This window comes from Schistocerca nitens, chromosome 4, assembly GCF_023898315.1.
Source record: "Schistocerca nitens isolate TAMUIC-IGC-003100 chromosome 4, iqSchNite1.1, whole genome shotgun sequence".
Taxonomy (NCBI): domain Eukaryota; kingdom Metazoa; phylum Arthropoda; class Insecta; order Orthoptera; family Acrididae; genus Schistocerca; species Schistocerca nitens.
Genome location: NC_064617.1, coordinates 650,007,498 through 650,025,123, shown reverse-complemented (window position 1 = coordinate 650,025,123; position 17,626 = coordinate 650,007,498). Strand labels below are relative to the sequence as shown.

The following is a 17,626-nucleotide window of genomic DNA, read 5'->3' as shown; positions in this document are numbered from 1 at the left end:
CTCATTTAAATACCTTTATATCTGTCTCGAAATAATTAAACTTCATTACTATACCAATATTAAAGTTATCTTTCAACTTCGTTAGACCTTCGCTATTCATTTACTGGTTCATTAACAAATCAGTTCTTTAAACACCATTCTAACATAGCTAGGTATGCAAGTAATTATTATTAACACAAAATTTAATTTTTCATTTCGGGACACTCGGATTGCACAACATTTGGAAAGGACCCTATCTAGGTTAGTTGTGAGGATAATTAAATGATGGGAAAGTTCTGGTAAAATTTTGGTTATTATTGAATACTTCACTCTCTGGTCCATATGAATACAATTCTAAAAGTTTCAACCTCCTTGTATCGATGCGGCGGTTGGCGAGCGGCAAGATGGCGATGCACAGAGCACACATACAACCACAGCTATGGCTCTTGACGTATCGGCACTTTAATTCTTCTTAGCGTCGTAATACTTTTCCATTTAGTGCCTATGGAATTTTGCCATGCTGTGAGGGCGTTGGAACAGCATACCTGAGGCTCAGTGAAACTACGTCTTCCAGGAGAGCCTCCTCGCTCCAGAAGGTGTTGCTCAGACCAATGCCAAACTCCAACTACTACTGCTGAGCCCGTTGTGCCGTGCAGTGCCCGCGTGCATTTTCCCGCGCTCGCCTGCCATCCACCTTTTACCGCTCCCTTACAGACAGGGTATTCACCCGAGGTTTTGCATTCTACATATCCTAACACATTGCCTACGTATGGACCAGACGCACAGTTACAATTTTAAACATCTTACAACAGTTCCAAAATTTGTTTCATTTCAATTCTATCACAATATTACTTGACATTTGACATAAACATTAATATTCACATTGAAAATTGTTTACAGTTTTCTTAACACAATGACATGAAACAAAAAAGAAATGAAATCAGAACACCAATTACACTAATTTATCGAAAAATCAGATGGAAAAAATTTACTTATTTGTACAATAGTACAGCGTCGTTGTTGTTACAAGCTGATCCTTCGCTGTACATTACTATAGTGTTCCATTATAGTGATTGCGTAATGTGGGGGCGATTGCATATTGGTAGGTGGATTTGCAGGTAGAACTGCCGAACTCATTTCTTGGTGGCGATTACAGACATCAATTCCAGAATAGTTCCAGCTCTTTATCGATCCATCCGAGGCATTGGAAAGCATAAAGAAAAGCCTTTCTCGGAACCAGCACAATAGACAATTTTTACCTGAGCAGTTGACAGTTTGGTAGCTCGTTCCCGACTGACTCTTGTTCCACCTTTCTACCTAGGCCAACCACAACTTGCGCTCGCTACGGAGTTTCGTTCCCACAACACCTTTTACATACAAAATAATTAAGAATCCTAAGTGAAAGTCAGCAGTTTACATAACAGCAAACAAACATTTTAAATAAAACAGAACCTTGCATATACTGACATTTCTAAAGAAATGGTTTAAACAAATTCCAAATATATACAGTAAGTTTCGTCTTCCTCCAACTGGGACAAAGAATTTAAATGACATATACACTACATTGCATAGAATCGAATCGTGTCATCAAAGTTTTTACAAACAAAGGAGTATACAATTGTGTGTTATCTATTCAATCAAACACATTTATAGAAGTTCAACGATGTAACATTAAATAAAACCAAAGGCAAAATAAATCAGTAGAGTATTAGAGCTATGGTGTTACAAGGTAGCAAAAAAATGGTTCAAATGGCTCTGAGCACTATGGGACTTAACATCTATGGTCATCAGTCCCCTAGAACTTAGAACTACTTAAACCTAACTAACCTAAGGACATCACACAACACCCAGCCATCACGAGGCAGAGAAAATCCCTGACCCCGCCGGGAATCGAACCCGGGCGTGGGAAGCGAGAACGCTACCGCACGACCACGAGATGCGGGCTACAAGGTAGCACCCTAAGTTGATAAGCACCACGAAAAAGACGTGTTAGTCGTAGCCAGACATCCCTTCATTAGTTCACTATCGCTTCGGTCAGTATCGGTGAATATTTGATATGTTGAGGATATTTAATACGTAGCACACGAGGTCTTTCGAAAGCCTCTTCCCAGAAGGAGTACAGGTGGCGCGGGCCGCTAGAGCTTGCACTGTGCGCATGTTCCCAGGACGAAGGTGGCGGCGGCGCTGCTGAACAAGCACCTGCAGATCAACGGCATCGGCGGCGGCATCAGCACGCTCAACGGCGACGCGGCCGAGGCCTCGGCGGGGGCAGCGGCGGCCCCGGGGGCGGGGGCGGGGGCGGCTGCTGCAGCGCTGCCAACGCCGTCGCCGGCCGCCACAGTGGAGCCGCTCGCCTCCAGCAAGATGCGCCGCGAGCGCAAGGCGGCGCGCACGCTCGGCATCATCATGTCCGCCTTCCTCGCCTGCTGGCTGCCCTTCTTCCTCTGGTGAGTCCCCCTACCTGTTCGAGTTTCTTCTTGTTTTTTGTCCTACCTCTGACTAGTTTCTCGTTTGATACGACCTAACATGAATTCCTCTCCTGTGTCAAGCATTTCATCTTACAAGGGAACCTCCCCATCGCACCCCTCTCAGATTTAGTTATAAGTTGGCACAGTGGATAGGCCTTGAAAAACTGAACAAAGGTCAATCGAGAAAACAGGAAGAAGTTGTGTAGAACTATGAAAAAAATAAGCAAAATATACAAAGTGAGTAGTACATGCGTAAGATAGGCAACATCAAGGAGAGAATGAGCCCGGAGCCGTGGTCCCGTGGTTAGCGTGAGCAGTTGCGGAACGATAGGTCCGTCGTTCAAGTCTTCCCTCGAGTGAAAAGTTAAGTTTTTTATGTTCAGACAATTATCAAAGTTCAGGTACTCACACATAATCAACTTCGCTCTCCAAAATTCCAGGACATTTTCATATTTGCTTGGACATATGCAGGATTTGACTGTCTACACACGGAAAAATTTGAAAACGTTAAAAACATATGTTTTGGCAGAGCACAGGGAAAACTGTGCGACTGTGAAACTGTTGCATTCATTTGTTGCAGTTTATGTGACAAACTCTTATGTTTTCATCACCTTTTTGGGAGTGATTATCACATCCACAAGAAAACCTAAATCGGGCAAGGTAGAAGAATCTTTTTACCCATTCGCCAAGTGTACAAGTTAGGTGGGTCGACAACATATTCCTGTCATGTGAGGCACATGCCGTCGCCAGTGTCGTATAGAATTTATCAGACGTGTTTTCCTGTGGAGGAATCGGTTGACCTATGACCTTGCCATCAATTGTTTTCGGTTCCCATTGGAGAGGCACGTCCTTTCGTCTACTAATCGCACGGTTTTGCGGTGCGGTCGCAAAACACAGACACTAAACTTATTACAGTGAAAAGAGACGTCAATGAACGAACGGACAGATCATAACATCGCGAAAATAAAGAATGTAAACTTTTCACTCGAGGGAAGACTTGAACCAAGGACCTCTCGTTCCGATGCTGCTCACGCTAACCACGGGACCACGGCCATCCTGAGCTCACACTCTCCTTGATGTTGCCTATCTTGCGCATGGACTACTCACGTTGTATATTTTGCTTATTTTTTTCATAGTTCCACACAACTTCTCCCTGTTATATCGATTGATCTGTGTTTAGTTTTTCAGGACCTATCCACTGTGCCAACTTATAACTAAATCTGAGGGGGGTGCGATGGGGAGGTTCCCTTGTTAGAGCTACACTTCTACCTAAATTATTAAATTACTTGGTGAATATTGCCACTGAAGTTACTGATTAATGTCTTAACACATACCCTATCTTCCTGTCCCTTACTCTTGTCAATGTTCTACATATGTTCCTTATTTTCCCCGATTCTGTGGGGAACCACTTCATTGTTTACCTTATATGTCCTCAAATTTGAACATCTATCTACAGCACATCTCGAAGATTTTGAATCTCTTCCGTTCCGGTTTTTCCACAGTCAGGTATTCACTTCCATAAAATGCTGCGCTCCAAGCGTGCATTCTCAGGAATTTCTTTCTCAAATTAGGGCTAATGCCCTCTTTTCCTGTCCTAAACTGCTTCGTAGGTGAAGTTTACAAGGTTTCAGCTCATCTGATGAAACCATATTCAAGAAACAATATTTATTTCAAAGACAGCTATTTTATGTTATAGATTCACGAGCAAGGAGGGTCTCCTTTGCACTATAATTGAAATTTTTAGAATAATTTATATATCATTTGCTAGTAGTCCGTAAGCGGCAGACTTTGATGTCTGCCTTTATAATTTGCTCTGCGATGCTTCCTTAAAGAAAACAATATGTATTGTTTCGCCATTAAGGACATAAAAAGACTATCAAGAAACATGTTGTACCTTTCGTGGCTATGGGTGACTTTGGAAACGTTAAAGGCTTTGCTGTAAGGGACGGTTCACTCATTAATTTAGTAGTAACGCAGGCTCAGTATCACGTCATATGAAGTACCTACCCACAAATTACTGATAGGAATGACAGCAAAATATCGTTATTCTTCATTATGTCATATTAATAAAATGTAATTAGATTATTTGAATGATTGAGAGAATCAGCGAACCAGTTGCAGGAATCAACTATTATTTGCAATCCTTGGCCAGGGTTTCCACGATTTTAAAAGTCTTCGGAAGTATATGGACCAACTGAAGAAATTTTTTATCTCACAGTTAAAAAGAATTATCAAAGTGAAAGGATATACAAACCCGATGGATAAAAATATAAATTACTTACCCGTAAAATCACATGCCGGCGATGTAAAGTTTCAGAGCAAAGATGCTCATGCCCAGTAACAAGGTGTATGTGATCTTGAGTAAAAGAAACCTCCTCTGGAGCTGTGCTAAGCGTAGATGTCATCACATTAACATGTTGTCAGAAGGCAGTGAAGTGGCCCATATGTGGCTGATGCCAAGCAGCGACTGGCAAAGTTGTTGCAGTGCCGTATGTGCGCGAAAACATATGCGCATAACAAACAGATGAAGTGTAATCTGTCATTCGCCATGCTATATTGGAAAGAGACTGAGAAAATTTCTAGGCAGGGATACGGGGGAAGAAAAGTCGTAGGCAGGAGGAGGGTAAACTTTAAAAATGAAATATAACGGTAAAAAAGACGAGTAAATGGAAAGAGATAAATTATTTTACAAGAAACATAGAAATTTGATGAGAATGAATGACAAATGGGGACCACCAACGAACTGTTAATACATTAACCGGTCTGAAGTACCGGCTGAAGACCTTCAAGAAACTGTAGAGTCGCAAGTTGCAAAAAAATGGCTCTGAGCACTATGGGACTTAACATCTATGGTCATCAGTCCCCTAGAACTTAGAACTACTTAAACCTAACTAACCTAAGGACATCACACAACACTCAGTCATCACTAGGCAGAGAAACGCAAGTTGCAGCTGATCATTTACCATCACTACTGAATGTGCCTTTAAAAATTTCCAGTTCTTCACGTAAGTCTAATTTCCGCCCTTTAACATCCTTACATAAAATTACGGTTTCTCTGAGACATTTAGGGCAATGATGAATAAATATTCAGAAAATGTGGAGTGTTGCATATTACCACCATTCTTCCCTGGTAAATGTCCTTTATACCTCACTTTGATCGCAATGCCAGTTTCACCAATATAAGAACAGGAGCAGTTATTGCAAATCATTTTATAAACATCTGACATAGGAAAGGGATCATTCACATTGTTAACTATTTTTTAAACTGTTGTCAGTAAAGAAGGCCATATTACATTTCTATTTATTCACTAAAAAGGGTTTTATCCAGCAGGATTCATTTCCATGAAAGGAAAATAAATTTGTTTACTATCTTTCGCTTTGTTGGCACCAGGTGCATTTCTCTGTCAGGTAGAACAATTTTAGAGGTTTGCAGAGGTATTCTTATCGATGATGGGATCAACCTAATTCTTATCATATTCACTGATAAAAGCAATACATTTTATAAGAGTGCAATGCAATGTTGTCTGTCCCTTCAGAGCTCTTTTCAATTTTGACTCTAATACTGGATCGCCTATATCTTCCTCATGGACTCTTGTTTCTTCTACCACACGTCATCAGACAAGTCGTCTCCATGATAGATGCCTTCAGTTCCCTCTTTCCACTTCCCCACTCTGTCCTCCGGGTTTAATATTGAAATTACCATCACAATCTTCATTTTACGGGCCTCACTTTCTTTTAATTTCATAGAAGGATGTTTTGACTTTCGTGTATCCTGAGTCAGTTTTTCAGACGATCATTTCTTATACGAATGTGTCATATTTTTCCTGCAGCCACTTCGCCTTGGCTGCCCTGCACCTCCTGTCTATTTCTTTATTTCATTCCTAAGTGATTTATATCTATGCATAATTCCCTGAACAGTTTCGTACTCCGCCCTTTCGTCGATCAGTGTTTCGTGAGGTTTCTGCGGATTTAACTTCCTTGTTTCTACGTCTCACTGTCCAACATCTGCGGTTGCCATTTTAGAGATTTCCACTCTTATTTAACTTAATTGTATACTGAGATATTCCTCAAACGCAGTAGTCACATGCTTTGCGTATTTGAAACTCATCTCATCTTTCTCCAGGATTCAATATCCCAATTCCCTCGACACTCATTCTTGCATGAGATTCTCTTAAACTGCCGTGATCTCAACATCGTCACTAAATTATAGTCTGTGTCTGCATCTTCTTCTGGCTACTTGTTGCTTTCAAATATCTGATTTCGAAGTTTCTACCTGACCACAACTTAATCCAACTGGAATCTTTCCGTGCGTCCACGTCATTTCCAAGTATACCTATTCCTCTTGTGATTTCTGAACAGAGTATTCGCTACTACCTTCTGAAATTGATAAGAGTACTCAATTAGTCTTTCTCTTCTCTACTTCCTGCCGCCAAACCCATGTTCTCCTGTACCCTTTCTTCTACTGCTTCTCTTACAGCCACGTCCCTATCGCTTACGATTACTCGATTTTCATCTTCGTTTATATCCTGAATTACTCGTTCAGTATCCTCATATACTGTCTCTGTCTCTTCATTTCCTGATTGCGATGTCGTTATACAGGGTGTTACAAAAAGGTACGGCCAAACTTTCAGGAAACATTCCTCACACACAAAGAAACAAAATATCTTATATGGACATGTGTGCGTAATGTTTCCGGACACATGTCAACATAACATCTTTTCTTTATTTGTGTGTGTGGAATGGTTCCTGAAAGTTTGGCCGTACCTTTTTGTAACACCCTGTATATATATATATATATATATATATATATATATATATATATATATATATCTGAACCATCCTAGACAACGTTGGTTTGCTGACGAATCTCATGAGAAAAATCAGAAACATCCTTATCACTAAACAGTTCATAGTAACTCACTCTCTGCCTTAATTTCCTATTCACGATATTAACCTGTATTTTTCTGAACAAAATTGCTTATCTTCCTTCCACTTCACGGCATTGACTACCACTTACCTAGACCGAGCTTTTGCATTTCCCTTTTCAGCATTTCTGACTTTCCTAGTATGTTCAAACTTCTGATAACTCATGCTCCGACGCGAATAATGTTATTCCTTCGTTGGTTGTTCGGTCTTTTCCTTGTGCTTATCTCCCCTTTGGCAGTCACTTCACAGAAGTCGGCAATCTTTTGTCAATGAAGATATCGTCATGACATTTTTCCAATTGCATGCCACATGTTCTGTATATATAAATTATGTGTCTTTAAGCCAGTAGTTCTCATTGCCTTCTGCATCTTCATGCCGTTGGTCATCGCAGGTTCTTATTTTTGGAGCAGTTTTCAATTCCAACGGCAAGGTAGTGCCCAGAACCTCTGTCGGCTTCTTCACCCTTCCTGACGAGCCCATTGGCCAAGCAAAGATGATTTCATACACCGGAGTGTTTCAGCAGCCATTGTTGATGTTCGTTATTTAAAATTTAAGCAGTGGCTTGCTGCTAATTCGGGGTGCATGACGTTTTGATCACTAGTTAAAGACGCTACTACCCCTCAACCACGAGAACATCGTTCCTTCTTTTCTTTGAATTTCTATTCTGTCCTTTCCTTTCAAATCTTTTAGGTTCCTTTCCTTTCCTTTCAAATTTACTTTACTTTCTATGCTTCTTCTCCTCCGAAATTTTCTTCAACACCCTTCCCAACAGCTGTAGTTGTGTGGAGGTTTACGACGGTACAACATGTTAGCTGATTGTTGATAATTTACTTGACTAAATGTCTTTATTTTAAAACTCAGTCACACAGAATTTTTTAATAGGGCTTCATATAGTCGCTTTTCGTAGTGCTACTTCTTTTAAAGTTTCTCAATTTGAACCAGCAAGTGGTAATACACAGCATCTGAGCGATTAATAGTGTCTATAATGTTTCTTTTATTTATTTTGAATGGTTTTGTTTAAATTAGAGTTTTATCTCACTATCTTGTGCAGCGTTCTACTTCACACAGCACAAGGAACTGCAATCATCTTCATTGAACTCAATCTAAAGTAATTTTTATTTGCTTATGTGAGGCTAGAAACGCCAGCAGGTTACCGCTTGAGAGTATATATTTTATTTCCTGCTGAGTCAAGTGCAGCTTTCATAAAAGAATCAGGTAGGTTACAAATGCACAGTCGTGTGTACTGATCGAGCTGGAAAGAAAGTCACTTTACTTCTATTTTTGAGTACATGTTCTCTTTGAGAGCAATTATTGTAAGTAAGGACTGGACTTCTCATCTCCAAAATCATACCGTAATGAACTTCATCTTTACCTCCACTTTCTCTTGAAACGTCTTGTTCTCCGCGTTGGGCAGCCTTACTATATATTTTTCGTGTCCCTGTGTTTCATACGCACCAATATGTTAATTTTCCATTATGATTGGCATATCACCTGCTTTTCAGTGTTTACGGTGCTTTAGGGGCTATGTACTACTCTTATTTATAAATTTATCCAGGTTAGAATCTACGTTCTTTAATTCTTCCAAATGCGCTTCAATGCCGATAGAAATAGTATGCATTCGGGGAATTAAATTTTCATCACCAAGAATCTAGTATTTGCAGATATGTGTCTAACGTCATTCACTAGTCTTCGTAGTTGCGAGTAATTGATTTCTTTGTTTCCTTTATAACTAAAACTGACGTTCTCTGTTCAACTTCCAACAGTCTTTCCAGTCTTTTATAAACAGTGTTTGCACCTTGCAGCCATGACTTACTGAACTGATGATATTGATAACTGTCAGCAACTGTCTCGTTTAAAATTGGAATTATTACATTCTTCATGACTGAGGGTATTTAGCCCGTTTCACATACTGTATATTCCGTTCCAGGTAGTATAGTTTCTCCTAAGGATTTTAGTATATCTGAGGGAAGGTCCCATACGCTAGATGGCTTGTTTCGGCTTAAATCGGTGTTCTGTCTGCTTCGTCTCGCAGTATGATATCTTCTATCTTTTCTTCACGTACTCTTTCTTCCCTTTCCATAATATTCTCTTGATATTTGTTTATTTTGTACAGCCTTTTTGTATATACCCGCCGGCCGGAGTGGCCGAGTGGTTCTAGGCACTTCAGTCTGGAACCGCGTGAACGCTACGGTCGCAGGTTCGAATCCTGCCTCGGGCGTGGATGTGTGAGATGTCCTTAGGTTAGTTAGGTTTAAGTAGTTCTAAGTTCTAGGGGACTGATGACCTCAGCTGTTAAGTCCCATAGTGCTCAGAGCCGTTTGAACCATTTGTATATACCTGTCATATGTCAAATTTCACATTTTTGTTTAGTACTGCCTTGTAGGAGCTATTAACATTCAAATAGATTTTTCTCCCTTCATGTAGGCGACATCTGTCTTTCCCATAGTCACGCATGCTTCAACAGCTGGGTATTCTCATCTGTTCACTCATGCTTTGTAATTTTGCACCTTTTGTCATTTTCATCTTTTAGATGTCTGTACCCCCTTTTACCTGATGTGTTTTTTATATTTATTTCCTTTCATCAGTCAAGTTCAATATCGTGTGTACCTAGACGCACTTCTGTCACCTTTACTACATATCTCTCTTCCATTGTATTCCTTTGCCCTGTGTCTTTAAACTGTTGCCTGTCACTTCCTTTGAAACTCGCAATAACCTCTACTTTTTTTTCAGTTTATTCAAGTTTCATCACCTTAATTTCCTATCATTCTGCGATATACTGAGATTTTATTAGCAGTTCATAAGAAATAAAATATGATCGAAAAATAAATCTGCATCAGGGAATGTTTGTATTTTAAAACCTGCTCTCAAAATCATTACCTATCATTATATAATTTATCTGAGAGTTTCACGTGTGTATGTAAATTTATTTCATTAATCTTAAACCGTTTGCACAATTACATTGTGCTCAGCACAAAAGTCTACCAGGTGCCTCCCGATTCCTTTCTTTCAGCCCATGTTCTCCTACTGTATTTCCTTCCCTTTCTTTTCCTACTATCGAATTCAAATCCCCCTTCGCAATTATATTTTCGTCAGCAATAATGAGATGAATAATTTTTTTCCTCTCATCATATACGCTTTCAGTCTCTACATCTGAGGAGCTTGTGGGTATATACACTTGGACTACTGCGATGCGTCTTAGCTGTGTGTCTCTCTTGATTAAGACATGCATTCACTACGGCCTGGTCATAGTAGTTAACGCACATTTCAGTTTTCGTAGTAATTACTAGTCCTGATCCTACGAGAATCCCGTTTTAATTTTGTGTTGATATTCTTGTACTTACCTGAAACTCACTAATTTACGGTTAGCAGAAAAGTATAATGAGAATATTACATTTCTTCTGAGCCTAAAGCGTACTATAGGAACTTTTGCTTCTTACTGTAGTAAAAATAGATGCTTAACGTGGTATATTCTTCACAGTACAATTGCGACTGTAGAAATCACTTCCTCCTTCGTGACTCATATTACACTTGGTTTGTACTGACCTTTCTTATTATATCACAAAATTGAAGTAACTTACATGGCAAATATTTAATTGCTATTATACTTGATTAGGGAACGATGACAAAAGAACTATAAAGAGGTTTGCATTGTCTGATACCGTAACATTCATAAAATGATATGTGTTTTCCAGCGTTTACCCAAGGATAAATCAAATATACAAGGTATTTGACGACTCTTTCTTATTGAACCTTCAATTTTGTTGCTCAGTTGTTATCATCAGTGGTTAATGTGATCACAAGCAAAGGATGTTGGCACAGCAGTATTGTTCATACCTATCACGTAACCTACGGTACCACTATTGGTACATGAAAAACGTTTTCGTGCATTTTCAGTGTGTTACATTCTTCTGACACTGCTAACAGTAACATCAATTAGTCCTTTTGCTGCTAGAATCAGATTACCGCGCACTATAGCTGCTCTCTTGCTGCACTGGTAGCGTTGGAAGTCCGGTAATATCTCACTTATGCGGGTCCAGTCTGTTCCAAACGGCGCTGTTTCCCTGTATAACCATTTGTTTGACCGTACCTCATTTCGCCATAGACGCTTAGAATGCGAATCGGTGTTAAAATGTGTTTCTTTCGTCATGTAAGAACATTGATGTAATTGAATGAGATTGGGATATTATTGTTTATACAACTGTGTGGATTGTGAACTCATAACATTTTTTTCATTTAGGTTTTTAACAATCTAGGAGTGTGGATGTGCGTGCGCCTCCATGTCTGTATTAAAATAATAGGATCTAGCATTTATAGTTGGGGCAGTTATCTTGCTTGATGCGGTCCGCCACAACTACCTCGCCCGTGACAATTTCTTCATCTGAGAGTAGCAATCATTTACACCGGACGCGTTCACTGATCCGGCTGGGAAGGGTGTCAAAAATACGTTGCATCCTCTCCTGAAAAAATCTGGCCATAACTGTTGTAACTAGCCTTATCCCGAGTCCTGGCACAGGGGCTGAGCTGGTGTCGGAGACTACACGACACATGTTCTATCAGGGACACAGCTGGTTGTCATGCTGGCCATGGTAGTACTTCAACATCACGCAGACAGTTCGTACAGACACTATCATGTTGGGACGAGCGTTTACCTGTTTACCTGTTGAAAAACTGCACCACGAAGGAGTCGCATGAGGAAGCAGGATGTCCGTGACGTACCGTTGCTCCATCAGATTTTCCGCCTTAGTTCCGCCACTTACAACAGTCATGACCTGAACTCATACCCGTTCAATACCCACACCATGACGTCAGAAGTAACACCGCTGTGTCTCTCCAGAGCACTGTTAGAATGAGACCTCTGCTGAGGTCATAGTCGCCGACGAAGGTTATCCAGAGTAGTGCAGAATCATCTCTGAACACAATGCAACTTTATTCATCGGACGTCTATGCTTCCCTGCCACAGCACGACTCAGATTGCAAGTGTTTGTGTTGCGTTAAAGGAAGCCTACGCATGGGGAGGTAATCCCCTAGTCCGGCACCGCTAGTCTCCGACCAGTGGCGCGGGAGGTTGCAGGGAGACTAGCACCTGTTTTCGGTTGGCAGGCTCAACTGTAAAGGTAATATGATACGCCTGACGCACTCTTGTGGTGGTCAGATGTGGTCGACTGGACCCTTGACGACGAGTATGCCTATCGTCAAGTGCTCATGCATCGGGCTAGTGTCACATCCGGAGACGTCACAAAACTGGATAAGACGCAATTTCAAGAATCGACCGAATGGAGACACACAATAATTAATAACCTGGTCTCATACGAGTGTACTGTATCAATGTTTCGTTTAAAATGATCACTCAACATCTGACGCTGTTGAAGCCCATTATACATCCAACTAGACCTGATAAAAACACTGAACGCCACATTAACGCACTCTGGTGACTGTTCTACCTCTCACAGAGAATTACAACTCCTGTCGATGGTGAGAACGTGCGCTAATTTACATTGACATTCAACCATATGTTCTGGGTGCTTCGCTTTTTTTTTGTAGTAAGTGTATTTGTAGGATGTAGGCATCTCTCTCTTCCTCAATTGTTATTGTCCTCTGTGGCTGTTTCTAGTATCGTGCAACTTATTCTTCGATGTCTAAAAAAGTGGCCTATCCTCAAGAACTTCCCCGTAGTCTGTTTTCCATTTAAGCCTCATTTCTTATCAGTACACTTAATTTCCAGTACCTTGTAATATCATATCTCAAGCAATCCGACTCTTTTCTTTTCTCGATTTTCTCACAGAGCATCATTTACTTCCATAAAGACGCACGCTCTCAGAAAATTCATCTTGAAATTTATCTTAGTAACTGATAGTAGATTCAGTGAGGAATGGTGTCTTCGCCTGCATTAGTCAGGTTCTGACACAATATCACGTTGTCTCGCTCATTTTTACATGTCGCCAAAATAAGTGTCTTGATTTTCTTTTGTTTTGTATCCACTGTCATGAGGAACATTAGAGCCGATTCTCTAGTGCCTATCTTTTTCATAAATATAACCTGCCGTCATCTAATAGATCACAAATTTTGCTGTGCATTCGTCGATCCGCCACCTGGATGCATCAGCTGTTACCCTGATTTTGTGGTCTTACCATTTGTCAGCCTTTAATATCTTCCAGATTGTGTGGATGACATTTTCCCAAGAGTCTGATGGTTTGTGTCTAGTTTCACAAATCCTGCGCACTAACACGAATAATCGTTAAATCGCCACTTCTAATGATTTTAGAAATTCTGAGGAATGTTATCTAAACAATCTGCCTTGTCTAATAGCTTGTATTCCAAAATTATTTCAGTCTCTGAGTCCAGTATTTGTCTTCTTCCTAACTGACACCTACTTCTTGCGCTATTTTGTCAGCCGTCCCTTCTCATAGTGGCCTACAGAGGGACTTTCTTCACCTGCCTTATCTGTCATCAGTTTTAACAGTGGAATTACTTTTACACAGTCTCAGTATTGATTCATTTTTCTTTTAACTTCAAATTTTGTTTTGGCCACACTACTCAGCTTTCCAGTAAATTCCTAAGCTTCATTTTGTGCAATGTAAATTACTACAGAATTCTTAAATTGACTCCTGCACATTTTCTTGAAGGCAGAAGCCCGCTTCAGAATGTAACATACTAAGTAAGATGAAACTGATGACTATTACTAGTAACTGTTGTAGATTGCACGAGGAATATTAACAGGGATGAGGAAGGACAGAAGGTGTTAATGGAAAGAATAATTATAGCAGCATAAGCTTGTTATTTATTGATGGATATAAACTTCCTGACAGGGAAAGAGAACAGACTGAAATTTCATCTGCCCTCAAGATTTTCACGCTCTTCCGCCAGATGTAACGTTTGACAATTCAGTGTCGGTTGTCATTGTCACACCTGATGAACATCATATGCGCAGATGAAGTGATACAAAAGTAATTGTTACTTGAAGTGCTACATTCTTTTTTATGAATACCAAGGTCTGCTGCCTTATTGTTGTTGTTGTGGTTTTCAGTCCAGAGACTGTGCTAGCTCCTTCATCTCCAAGCAACTACAGCAACCTACATCCTGAATCTGCTTAGGGTATCCGATCTCGGTCTCCCTCTGCGATTTTTACCCTCCACGCTTCCCTCCATTACTAATACGTGATCACTTGGTGATTCAGAATGAGTCCTGCCAACCGATCACTTCTTCAAGTCAAGTTGTGCCACAGATTCCTTTTCTCCCCAATTCTATTCAGTACCTCATAAGTTATGTGATCTACCCAGATAATTTTCCGCATTCTTCTGTAACACCTCATTTCGAAAGTTTCTATTCTCTGCTCGTCTACATATTTATCGTCGATGTTTCACTTCCATACAGGGCTACACTCCGTACATATACTTTCAGACAAGACTTCCTGACATTTAAATCTATAATCGACGTTAGCAAATTATACACACGGAATATGTGAATATGATTGAAACGTTGAAATGAACCATTTTGCATTTACACTCTTCATATCGAGAATGGCATAATTGGTCGAAGTGGCGATTGTGAATAAAACATTAAATAACATTTCAGGGGGCGGGAGTATTATTACTTCTAAAATTCATTCTACGAAAAAAAAAGGTGCATCTCGATGGAAATATTCGAATGGGACAGAAATCGGTAGAAGTGATGTACATGTACAGAAAAGCGAACGTTAACAATTTCAGAACATTTGGATGATCAATTCAAGAGAAAGAGTTCCACAAATTGAGCAAGTCAGCAACGAGGTATTTCTTATGCGAGAAGTCATTCGGCTTGGCATTGTTGATAAAGCTGTTGGATGTCGTTCTGAGTGGTAGTGCGACAAATTCTGTGCAATGTGCGCGTCAGAGCGTCAAAGTCCAGAGAAAGCTGGAGGGCCTTCCCATGATGCTCCAAACTTTCTGAGTCGGGTAGTGATCCGGAGATTTTTCTGGGAAAAGTAGGATTTGACAAGCAGGAAGACAAGTAGTATAAGCTCTCGCCGTGTGCGAGCGGCCATTATCTTGCCGAAATAAGAGTTTTGGATGAGTATCCATGAAGGGCAACAAAACGAGAAGTTGAATATCGTCGTCGTTGCGCGGAAGATATCCAAAGAGGTCTTGATACCAAAAGAAATGGTACCCCAGACCATCACTCCAGGTTTTCGGGCCAAGACGGCGGGTGACAGTCAGGCTTGTGTCCGACCGCTGTCTGTGGCGACGTCTTCACTTGTCATCGGGCCTCAGTTCGAAACGGTACTCATCACCGATGACAGTTTTACTCCTGTCAGTGACATTTCAGGCTGAAGAGCTACATGAAGTCACCCCAGACAGTGATGGGATACCAACCTGTCTGTCGCCTGCCACGCGGCCTGTCATTCAGGAGTGATGGTCTGGGGTAACATTTGTTTTCATAGAAAGTCCCCTTTGGTTGTCATCTGTGGCACCCTTAAGGGCCAGTGGTACGTCGACGCTATTCTACGCCCCGTTCTGTTGCCCTTCATGGCGAGCCATCCTTGGCTTACTATTTCGGCAAGATAATTCCCACCCGCACACGGCAAGAGTTTATACCGTTGTCTTCGTGCTCGCCAAACCCAACCTTGGCCAGAAAGGTCGACGGATCTTCTCGCGTCCGTCGGCCGTCGTAATTTAATATATTATTTATTGGTAACGTTGATTGTTGCCGACCTCATTTTAATTTTGATTTACAATTAAACGCTTTTGTGAAGTTCACTCTTTTTTTTAACAATATTGACCTTCAGTGGAATTAGACTCGCTGAATCTTAAAACATGGGTATATAAGTTGAACAATGGAATAAGCTTTTCATATTAATTTCCTCGGCTAGTCAGTTCACTTTAAAGCAAAAAATCTTTAGTTATTAATTACAATCGCGGCCCACACACGCGCGAGGGTATTTCTTCTTACCTCCGTTAACCATAGCATTGTAGTCGGAGTCCTGGCTCTTGCTGTGGTACTGAAAATAAGAATCTTAAAGCTACGTATTTTCTACAACGTCGGGCGAGTGTGGAGGAAAACGTATATTATGTTAATAGCGGGTGAGTTTTTCGCTTCCGCTAATTTTTTATAAGTCAATATCGCCACGTAATGGCGTCGTTGGCTGCATCGGCCGCTGAGATTGTTGAACTGTAAATTAGTCGAATGAAGGTTAATTCAAAGGAAGGCGGACATGAAATCGGGATCACCTCTTACAAATTAAAAGTGAACAATGATGTTAAATCAATATATTATCTGCTTAATTAGTACAAATATGCTTACATTGGCCAGCACTCTCAAGATGTCCGTCTGCACGCAACCAAGACAAGAGAAAAAGTGAAGACGACTAAAAAATTAACAAAAGAGCGTATCTTATCGTCTCTTTAGATCATTTTGTTATATTTCTTTGCCCTCGAAACTTACACAGAGAAATTATTATAATACGGATACATGAGAAAAATGTATATTATTCAATTTTTAAATGTCTCTTCTTTATAAATACTGTTTTTGAAGTCTTTTCGTATTATTTCACTGGGGACACTATAATCTCTTCCCACTTACGAACATTTGGAGCATTGTGGGCACGTCCCTCGTACCATGTTGGGATTTTGACGATCTAACGCACCGAATTTAGCACGCTATCCTTGAGGAGGACAACCAACAACTCTGTCCATCAATGCCAAGCCAAATAAATGCTTGCATAAGGGCCAGAGGGTGACCGCCGTGTTACTGACTTGCCCAGTTTGTGAAATTCCTCCTCTTAAATTGTTCTTAAAATGTAGTCATTGTTTGTCTGTACGTGAATATAGCGTCTACCGATTCCCGTCCCATTCGGACAGTTCCTTCTTGGTACGTTCAAAAATGGTTCTAAGCACTATGGGACTTAACATCTAAGGTCATCAGTCCCCTAGACTTAGAAACTACTTAAACCTAACTAACCTAAGGACATCACATACATCCACGCCCGAGGCAGGGTTTGAACCTGCGACCGTAGCAGCCGCGTGGCTCCGGACTGAAGGGCCTAGAACCGCTCAGCTACCGCGGCCAGCTCTTGGTACGTGGTGGGAGCTCTTTTATCTTAGAGTGTACTGCATGGTAGTGGACAGAAGTACACCGAGGCTAATCGAATTTAAACGTTTTAAGACATGCATGTAAACATGTGATCACTTGACGGTAGGTTACTGGATGATGGGGTGGCCTCTTGTTCAGTGTGCAATAGTAAGCAGAAGTGTGGCAATGTGTGTGTGTGTGTGTGTGTG

At 40.7% G+C, this 17,626-nt stretch overlaps 1 protein-coding gene across 1 annotated transcript in view; it reads left to right on the top strand.

Annotated features, from left to right (window-relative positions):
- The window catches only part of LOC126252484 (octopamine receptor beta-1R-like), a 401,200-nt gene that overhangs the window by 370,578 nt on the left and 12,996 nt on the right, over nt 1-17,626 (top strand). The window contains exon 3 of the mRNA XM_049953379.1: nt 2,145-2,426. Within this exon, the coding sequence (XP_049809336.1) occupies nt 2,145-2,426 (282 nt within the window). The remainder of the gene's footprint in view (nt 1-2,144; nt 2,427-17,626) is intronic.